General features: G+C 40.7%; 1 protein-coding gene across 1 annotated transcript; it reads left to right on the top strand.

The window, feature by feature from the left end:
* The first annotated feature begins 315 nt into the window (after positions 1-315).
* Positions 316-10244, top strand: LOC119736654. The gene is made up of 5 exons (XM_038210669.1): positions 316-812; positions 7448-7568; positions 8330-8499; positions 9856-10044; positions 10221-10244. Exons 1-5 carry the CDS (start codon positions 792-794, stop codon positions 10242-10244), a joined length of 525 nt encoding a protein of 174 aa, XP_038066597.1. The 5' UTR covers positions 316-791.
* Positions 10245-10506: the final 262 nt, after the last annotated feature.

Genomic DNA, 10506 nt, shown 5'->3' with positions numbered 1-10506 from the left:
TTTTGCCTCAATAGTGTCCCCATGCTTGCATGCTACTGCTTTAACTTCTTTGTATACCCGGTGGTTTTTCCTTACTTTTTTGAACGTTATCTCAACAGTGAAACTGTTTTATACGACAGCGGGTAAATTGACGACAATCGAAGCGAAAAAGATCATGATTATGATATGATATGATAATTTATTGTACACAATAAGCATGCGGAAATTTGTTTTCCACCCATGCAGCACTACAAATTTATCTGAATAAGATAAGATCACGAGCTGCGCTGGCTGCGCGGTTTGGACTTGAATCAGCAGTCTGGATATTTAAAGTTGATTAAAACCTCTCCAGTTTGCAAACCCGTATGCCTAGTGGTACAAGCTTCGTTTTTCACCATCCCAACTAGAAGTTTCTTGTCAAGCAAATGATAATCTTGTTGCGGCACTGCACGACATCAAACACTAGTAACTTAGCCTACATGCATGTACACGTACGGTGACGTACCGGTTATAGCATGGAGCAAGAAAATACTTCGCATAATTCTGGCCTTGGTTGTAGTACCGGTACGATGTAGCTATATGGCTATATGTAGCGTGTACAATCACAAACACAATGTACAATGTGTACCGTGTCAGCCAGCTGCAGAATGATGCATATATCTCCGAGCTCAAGCTATGCCCTCTGAATTCTGCTGACTCAAACTTTTAACTTTTAAGTTCAAAGTTCATCGGGCTGTGATTGCGATAACACATTGTCAACGTGACAACTGCAACTTCAAGTGATTCTCAAGTTCACAATCAACAACTTAGCAATGACCGAATCGGAACACACAGTAAGTATATAGGCCTAGGCTCACACATAACGATAAAAAATGTTCAGCCTGAACTTTCCAAATCTACTTTTCGATGGAAATCACTTTACTTTCCTGTGATCACAGTGACTTTTCTGCTTGTGGTTGGTTGAACATAGTCTTACCAAAATTATCTACGCATGGGTTGTTGGCTTTTGCAGCATGCAGAGGCCTACCGCACGTGTGAATGAGCGTTCGTGCAACATTACTATTATACATGTACATGTAATTGTAAATGTACACGTATAATCATGGAGGAAGAAAATAGATCCCAAAAGTAACCCAGCGAATTATCAATGGAAAGCTACGTAGTCAGGTAGGGGTACAGTAAAACACCCTTGAGACTCTATCTGGATTGATTTCATTTACAAGAAATCAATCATCAGTCAGTTGGCAGATTTTTAAGCTCTGGCAACAGAGCGACTACAAAATACAAATCATTTTCATTTTAGTTGTCGGTTGGTCGGTCGGTCGGTCGGGTCCCCCTTCCCCCCCCCCTCAAAAAAAATTTCAAATGCCCGAAAACGAATCCCCTAACTCATCCATAAAATTGTAAGTACCAAATTGTAACTGTCCAAAAAAAAAAATCATTAAATGCTTGTCAAAAAGTTGTTTGTAACAAGAAATGTTTTGAATATGTGTGGTAATGTGTTTTGTGCGCTACGAACTCAGGAAGTTAGGGGCTTCTACACACCTGTGACTATGCATCACCCCTGCGTCTGGCCCTGTGTCAGTTTCATGAGTCTCCCGGCCAGGAATGAGGATACATTATGAAGGTCACTATTATTTTGTACAAGAAAAAGCTTTTCAGGAATTGAAATCCATGATAACTCAAGCACCAACTCTACAATACTTTGATGTAAACAAAGAAGTAACACTTAGTGTTGACAGTTCAAGTTCAGGAACAGGTGCAGTATTACTGCAAAGTGAACTCCCAGTGGCATATGCGTCCAAAGCATTTACAGAGACCCCAAAACGATGGGCTCAAATTGAGAAAGAAGTGGCAGCAATAGTGTTTGGCTGCACAAAATTTCACAACTACATTTTTGGCCGCACTGTCAATGTGCAAACTGACCATCGTCCACTGGAGGCAATATTCAAAAAACCGCTGTATACAGCACCGATGCGGTTACAAAAGATGCTGTTAACACTACAGAAATATGACCTGAGAGTGAAATATGTCAAAGGAAAAGACTTGCATGTAGCGGATGCTTTGAGCAGAAACTACCTTCAAGATTCTGAACCTGCGACAGATGAAGATGTTCCTGTGTGTATGGTAGATTGCATACCTATGTCAGAGACAAAACTGAATGAGCTAAAACAAAAAACAGAGAAAGATGTTGAATTGCAAGACTTGAAACAAATCATTCTAGAAGGCTGGCCAGAAACAATCAACAAAACGAACAAATCCTTGCGGCAATACTGGACCATGAGAGAAGAACTAACTGTAGAAGATGGTATAGTGTTCAAGTCAAAAGAGTAGTGATACCGAAGACAATGAGAGAATATGTTTTGAGCACAGTTCACCGATCGCATCAAGGAATAGAGAAAACCAAACAGTTGGCAAAAGACACTGTTTACTGGCCAGGCATGCTTAAACAAATAACAACATTGGAAGAAAGTTGTTATTTTGTATTGTTGGACAATCCTTATTTCAATTGACAATCACGAGTGCAGTTTGAAAATACACACGGAGTGCTATGGACTAAGTCGCGTTATACGTGTCAAAAGGTTGTGCATTGACTTTCGCTGTTTCCTCGAAATAATATTCATATACGCTGAGCTGAAACTTCAGCAGGTTTGGGTTTGGAACATTCTTCTTCAACTTTTATCATTCGAAACGAACAAAATGCATGAAGACAAAATGATCATGCATGCGCCTTTAAACCAAGGGCGGATCCAGGGGGGGGGGCCAAAGGGGGCCATGGCCCCCCAAAACGAAACCATTTTTTTTGTTTTTTTTATGTGACATTGCAATAAAGGCAGGCAATGAGTACACCACCATCTTTTCCTCAAAAAACACTGGTTAAAGTGGTCAGAAATTGCCTCAGATCGCACCACAGAGCATCTAGAATCCAAAAAAAATTCGGGCCCTTAAGCGGGCCCGAACCCCACGCCGTAATTTTTTTGACCCACTTTTTGGGGTCACAAAAAAATTTTTTGGCCCCCCCCAAAAAATTGTGTTCTGGATCCGCCCTTGCTTTAAGCCATGTTGGTGCAAGCTTAATACTGCTGAAGGATCCGTGTTATTTCCTTCCTTGTTTCATTTCCTTCTTTACAGCATAAAATAGTGATTACATTTTGAAATGAGGAATTAAAACTGTATGTGTGAAAGTTCCCTTCGGGCGCTAGATGTAAAGTTAAAATGAAACACAAAACTGATGGAGTTTTGCTTTGGATGATGTAAACAATAATATAGGTTTTAGTTTCGAAAACTTGTGTGAGAAAAATATTTTGCATGTGTTCTCAGTAGGGCACCTGAAATGTTAATTGGAAGAATAATCAATGTGTCCATTTTGTGCCCCGTTCATCAAACCAGGCGAGTTTTGCCACTAGGATAGGGGGATATGAAGGGAGAAACACGGCTCCCAGTCTCGCCAGTCGAAGGCAACATCTCTAACCCTGAGAAAAAGATTGTTTGTGATAAGGCCCTAAACAATAAACAATGATTTTATTGTGAAACTGTTTTTAGAGCTGTCACAACATTCAAGTTACATACATCACAAAACGAAATGATCAAATTATCACGAAATACCTTACTGGATTGTTAGGGAATTACAGTCTAAAGCATCCGGTAAAATCGTGGCTGCTGGTGTGCTGACATTTTCAAGACCAATTGTAGTTTTCCAACGCTGGTCGGCCGACCAGCGTTGGAGAAAAATGGCTATATTTAGAAAACCCCTCCTTATTTTTCATAATTAGTTATTCCGCATTTTCTTTGCAGTTGATTACACATCTGTGAAGGGGAACAAGCCTGCTAGACTGATTCTCTGACCTTACAACCCCCCAAAGTCTATAAATTGCTCCGTTTCATCTTAAGTGGGGTCAGGGAACCAGACTGCAAGAACATGGTTGGTTTTCGTGGTTTTTCCAGCATCTTCAAGCCCAAAACGTGAAACAAATCATTTTAACAATATTCGCTATAACATACTAATCCACCAAATCCATTTATTTCTGAAAATTGCAGCAAAAGCAAATGTTGTACATTCCCTTTAATTGATTTGTTTACCTTGTGATTCCTTTATCAGTAATCTGTTCCATCAACCTGTTTAATTTTTTACCAATAACACGCACAAAACTGCACAGGGAACATTTTTTGTTGTTATTTTCAAAATACTTTAGCCTATTTTGTTTATTTATTGTTTGCCAAATGTGGCAATAAAATGTTTGAGGTCTGTAACTTGGCCCTAAAAAATCTAGGTAGGTATTTTGGTCTCATACCCTCGTCTGTTGGTCATGATTGCATGTGCCTTGTTGTTATTGTCACCAGCTGTTTGGACAGGTTATTTGGGGGGGGGGGGTGGTAAGAGGTAACGTGGGAGAACAACTCCACCCCCCCCCAACCCCATCGTAAAGTCCCCTCCCCCACACAAAGTAAACCTTAGTCACGCCCAATGTGTCGGGGAGAAGCATTACCGCACAGTTCTCGTTACATAACGTAAATTATCCATCCAAAATAATGGCGTGATATATTGTTGATATTCCTTCCTCCATGCTCCAAGCTGCAGTGACGGAAGGAATAGTGTACATGTAGCTGCAAAGCGTGTAGAACGGGTTCAGTAGGTTCCGAAGAAATATGAATGAGACGCTGGCCTTTTTATTTTGCTGCATTTGTAAACGAGGACATCGGCCTAAGGACCCCCTGTGCGGATTTAACCTTTATTCACGTCATTTTTCACCAATGCCAAAAACAATTCCTTGTACATGTAGTTCTACAATGGAGCTATAGCTATAGCTCCGTGGTTCTACCATGTACGGATTGAAGGCCCATCAGGTCTGCATGACCTTTGACCAAATTCGGAAAGACCTGTAGTTTATTATAGCTCGTAAAATAGGAGACAGGTCGACCATGGAGGAAAAAAATGAATCGACTGAACAGGTATTTTTGTAACGGTTTAGATTTTTAAAGTGGAGCTGAGGCATATTTGGGCTTGAAACAACTCAATGTAAAAAATGCCAGCCTCGTCCCCTGTGCTTACTTTAATTCCAACGTTGTTTCCAATAGTAAACCCTGGATAGGAAACTTCCTTCCTGCATCCTGATTCGATACCGCAATTGGCTAGAAATGGATTTATATCGTGTACTTGGTGTTGTTATTCACAACGTCAATACGTGTTTTCGCGATCATTCGTCCACGCCTTCTCGAAAATATTCATTTCCTTTCCAGTTTGTTAATATTAATATGAAATGTGATACTGCATGTTGTCTCGTTATTGTAACAGTTCAATTAAAATAAAATCATGTTTTCGTAACTCACGCCATGCTCGTGCTGCGTCGAATTGATTCTGTTTTTACCCCAGACACCGCATACAAAAACAAACGCAAATGTAACGCACAGGCAGGCACCAGACTACTCTTAATTTGCATACGTGTTCAAAAATCTTGCACATGCAAATGATCCAATACCAGGGTGAGAGAGCAGGTAGTGGTGGGCGCGTACTGCTCGACACCCTGGGGACGAGGTTGAAAAAATGCATGCATCTGTGCTATCGTTTTGTAGCAAAGTTATTTCCTTCGCCAAGGAGGTTGTTTTCATCGGCGTTGGTTTTTCTGTGACCATGATAACTCAAAAAGTTATTGACGGATTTTTTTGAGGGGGGGGGGGGGACTGTTCCTTGGTAAAAGTACTAATCGATAAGATTTTGGAAGTGATCCGGATCTGCCTCTGGGATTCAGGATTTTTCACCCATAGAAAACTTTCACCCTCTGCAGTGACCAGCTTCGTGTGCGTGGCACTGACTAGTTGACCCTTTATACAGGGTGAGTAAAAAAAAACCCACCGAAACCCAAATGTCGGGACCATTGTTCTGGTGAAGTTCTGCATGTAGTACTTTCAAAACCTAGGATTTTTTTTTTACTCATCCTGTCTGCCTTATCACTATTGATCTCACCATTGATAAAACAAAATCAGAAGTTCCTGGATGTCAGTTGTCTATGTAATAGACCACGGCGAATGCCATGTCGGAAATAGATAGGGCCCCGGTGTTTCTGGCCTCCTGTTTAAACTCCACGTGGAGTATTTAGGAGAAGAACCAGCCAAGAACCAAGAACCAGCTCCGGGTTGTCAGCGCCCACCGGTTGAAAAGCATCGAGCTATATTATCACCCCGAATATTTATTTCTATCACGGAACAAAATGAGCAAGGTTTGTGTAGAATGCAGTATCCTGACGCCAATTATTTTCTCTGTCCTGGTAAACACGTGGAGAAAAAAACATGAATGTGGGACTTGTTGGCCAGTATTAAAGTAACCGCTGGACTCGGGAAAGGTAACTGAGAGGAAAAACGTCCCATGCTGTCCGCACTGGACTTAAAATGGGAAAAGTACCCATAGTCTCGGTTAGTTTTACCAAAAAAGTCCAGTGCGGACAGGGCTTTAGAAACATCCCCAGTCTTGACGTGGAACACCTGTTGTGGGGGTGAGTGTTCTAATGTGAGGAAGTGCATGTACATTGATGTATAATGACAAAGCATGCATGCAATAATTATGCAGTCACTGAAAGTTTTTGTGTACTTGCATCATTTGTGGAGGCCTATTACCACAGTCTTCTCTTTCATTGGGGGGAGGGTTGGAGAAAAAAACTGGTAAACAAAAACACAGCTAATCAAATTGCCATAATTGAAATAAACTGCCTGAGCAAGACATGCAGGTGCAGGGCGGCACAGCATAGTCATGATAGTATAGCACAATCGTCATGTATTGCATGACATTTGCACGCAATCCAACTTTTGAACTTCTTTTCTACAGCAGTCACAATAAACCATGCGCAAATGACAGGAGAATAGGTAAACATGGAAAAACACATTCACAGACACACACATACATGTATCTATTCATGAGAAGAAACTGATTTTATTCTTGTAATCCAACAATGTCTAATATATTTCAGTCCCTCTAAACCAATTGTAGTTTTGTCTTCGAAGGTGTTGGCATACCGGTAGTACTTGGTAGGCCCTACAAGTACATATGTACATGTACAACAGTTCAATCATGCAACTCCATGGTTCAACCATTTCTGTGGTTCCGTCAACCAGACGAAAATAACTAGCGGGCCTTATGTACATACTGTACGCGTACAATGTTGTACCAAGTGGCTGTGCTCTTGCTTGTTTTACCCAGGGGATGTGGATTGAATAGCACGTCGTAAAACCATCATCATGGCTAACCAGACCCAATGCCCCAGGCATCCATTAACTTGAGGCTCAGGCTCCTGGGACTACCACAGCAGCATGTTTTCCACTTAAATTTAAGAGTTGCTTGATGGCGCTATTTAAAAAAGTGTAAGTGGCACCTGAAACTAAGCAAAAAGAACCCACGAGCATGGTTAAAATGTGTCCACAAAGCCAAAGTGATGGCTTGTGTATCTCATTATTTCTTCTCCCACATCATTTTTTTTAGGTGTTAAGGAAACTGACGAATCCCTTTCCCCGTCTGACGTATCGTCGGTTAATGGTGGTCTACGCTTCTATATGCTTGTGCATTATCTCATTTGTATGTGTTCTGAGCAGATATCAATATGGTAAGTATTTTTTTCCGGTAATTACACACTCATTATAAAGGTTGTTTAACTAAATTCTGAAACGAAATCATGTCGTGTTTTGTATAGAGCTATACCATCCACCTATAAAGCGGAAACTTCATTTCCCAGTGAAATCCAGATCGCTTCCTTAAAATCTTTACAGTCGATTAAATGTCCATGGATCCATTGTGGTAACGTTGGAATTGTGACTTTCTTTATACGCCAAACCACATGTAGGGTGTGCATTTTGTATATGAAAAATATGGCGCTTACAGATTATACCTCATTGGTCACGGTATTTCAAAGGGCACGCACAAAGTTTGGCTTCGCCAGATTTCAACCTGGGCGCCTTTTTCTGAATTTCGCACGTGTGTCGCCCTGAAAAGCACCATATATTGCCATATATTGGCCCTTTGTGTGCATAATCGTCGGTTTTGAACAGCGCCCCCATCGACAGATGGTACCAGCACCCCCCCTCCCCCCCCCCCCCCCCCCCCCCCCCGGCGCTTTTTGATTTTACGGAGGCCAAGTGTCCAGAGAAAAAAACCTGTCTACATTTCACCACGGATGTGCACGTACCCTTGTCAAAAAAATTTGCCCCCCCCCCCTAAAAATGACCGTGCTACGCCACTGGACCATGCTGCATGCAAAACATCAAGTCAATTACTGCATCATGGTGGCCCTGAAGGGACATAACCGATCGTGAATAATTCAGTGGCAGCCAAAGTAATAATTTTATTTCTTTCATATTCACCCTGTAGATACTACCCATGTCAACGTTCAGAAGACATCTTTGAATTGGATGCTTCGCGGCGTGTCACATCATGCTCCAACAGTAAATCGACCACATCATAACGAATTAAAAGATTCACTAGGAAATGTTTATATTAAGCATCAGTATGAAGACTGGCTTCAGCATTCTGCTAACAAGGTTAGACCTGTTCCCTCAAAACGTTGGTTAAAATATGGTAGGTTAAAAAAGTTGGTTTATAATTGTAACCGACATTGTGTAAAATAATGTTTCCAATTTGACCAATGCTGGGTACATTATTTTTACCAAGTGTTGGGTAAAATGTGGTCCTTTTTTTAACCAACTTAACAAACTGTTGGGCTATTCACCTTGTAACCAACGGTTGGTTAAAATAGTTACACTTACCCAACGTTTGGTAAATTTAATCAACGTTGGGTAAAATGGCTAATGGCTCCAGCGGTCTGCTTACAAGGTAACTTAGACAACTTGTATTCCTTTCCATACAGCACTCTCAAAACGTTGGCTATAAAATTTGGTTGGTTAAAAAGCTGTGTACAATTTTAAACAACATTGTATAAATGTTTCCAATTTGACAAATGTTTGGTATATTTTACCCAACGTTGGGTAAAATGAGTTCCTTTTTTTTAACCAACTTTTTAACCAACTGTTGGGCTGTTCAACTGGTAACCAACGGTTGGTTGAAATTGTTACACTTACCCAACGTTTGGTAATTTAATCAACGTTGCGTAAAATGGCTAACGGCTCCAGCAGTCTGCTATAAACGAGTTAAGACAACTTGTATTCCTTTCCATACAGCACTCTCCAAACGTTGGCTATAAAATTTGGTTGGTTAAAAAGCTGTTTACAATTTAAAACAACATTGCATAAATGTTTCCAACTTGACAAATGTTTGGTATATTTTACCCAACGCTGGGTAAAATGAGTTCCTTTTCTTACCAACTTTTTAACCAACTGTTGGGCTGTTCACCTGGTAACCAACGGTTGGTTAAAATAGTTACACCACCCAACGTTTGGTAAATTTAATCAACGTTGGGTAATATGGCTAATGGCTCCAGGAGTCTGCTAACGAGTCAAGACAACTTATATTCCTTTCCATACAGCATTCTCAAAACGTTGGCTATAAAATGTGGTTGGTTAAAAAGATGTTTACAATTTTAAACAACATTGCATAAATGTTTCCAACTTGACAAATGTTTGGTATATTTTACCCAACGTTGGGTAAAATGAGTTCCTTTTTTTTTAACCAACTTTTTAACCGACTGTTGGGCTGTTCAACTGGTAACCAACGGTTGGTTGAAACAGTTACACTTACCCAACGTTTGGTAAATTTAATCAACGTTGGGTAAAATGGCTTATTTCAACCAAACGTTGGTTACCAGGTGAACAGCCCAACAGTTGGTTAAAAAGCTGGTTAACAAAGGAACACATTTTACCCAACATATATTTAATGAACCAAGATGGGGCACAGAATGCATTAACTGTGGCCATTTTGTCTCTCTTCGTGTTTCGACGCAGACTTTCGACCTTCGGCCGGAGAGCGGTTTCATGAAACAACAGGCCTCGATTCAACGCCAACGAAAGAGGGCGCTACAGCAAGTTTGTAGAAAACATCCAGAGTTGAGCGATGTGACGTTCACGGGCGGAAACACACGTCTACTCTTCGTCGCTGAAAAAAGCAGTTTGTTTTACTGCGTTGTTCCCAAGGTAACTGATCTTACCTGCCTAATGTACAAATTATATCTTATGGCTTAGATTGTTATTAATTGTATTCTTATTTAAAACAATAATTATTCGACGTCATTTATTATAGTGGTATAATTAAGTAATTGTAATAAAGCCCCCAAAACTGTTTGCATATTTTCACTTGATATTTTGCACAGGAACGAAAATATGCTGCCCCATAAGTTGAAGACTTACAGCAGACGATATGTCACCTCATGGTGCGACCAATGGCGGATCCATAACCAAATTAGGGGGGGGGGGGGGGGGGAGAGGCTTGAGTATTTGGTGTATGTTTTTTTCAAACAGGGGAATATAGTTTCGGGCGTTATTTCTACACTGTATTATTCAAATTTAGATATGTGTAGCTGATGGCTTGCGAGGGAGATACGCAACGTTTTTCCCCCTGCAAATTTAAGACAAAAAGGGTTCTTTACTATACTCCGA

The sequence above is a fragment of the Patiria miniata genome, unplaced genomic scaffold (assembly GCF_015706575.1).
Source record: "Patiria miniata isolate m_02_andy unplaced genomic scaffold, ASM1570657v1 HiC_scaffold_3, whole genome shotgun sequence".
Classification (NCBI taxonomy): domain Eukaryota; kingdom Metazoa; phylum Echinodermata; class Asteroidea; order Valvatida; family Asterinidae; genus Patiria; species Patiria miniata.
Note: the sequence above shows the minus strand (reverse complement) of the source record. Positions and strands in the feature narration are given on the sequence as shown.

Coding starts and splice junctions, on each gene's coding strand:
- LOC119736654 (XM_038210669.1), top strand. CDS start 792: ATGACCGAATCGGAACACACA. Junction 813..7,447: donor TGACCGAATCGGAACACACA/GTAAGTATATAG, acceptor CATTTTTTTTAG/GTGTTAAGGAAACTGACGAA. Junction 8,500..9,855: donor TTCAGCATTCTGCTAACAAG/GTTAGACCTGTT, acceptor GTTTCGACGCAG/ACTTTCGACCTTCGGCCGGA.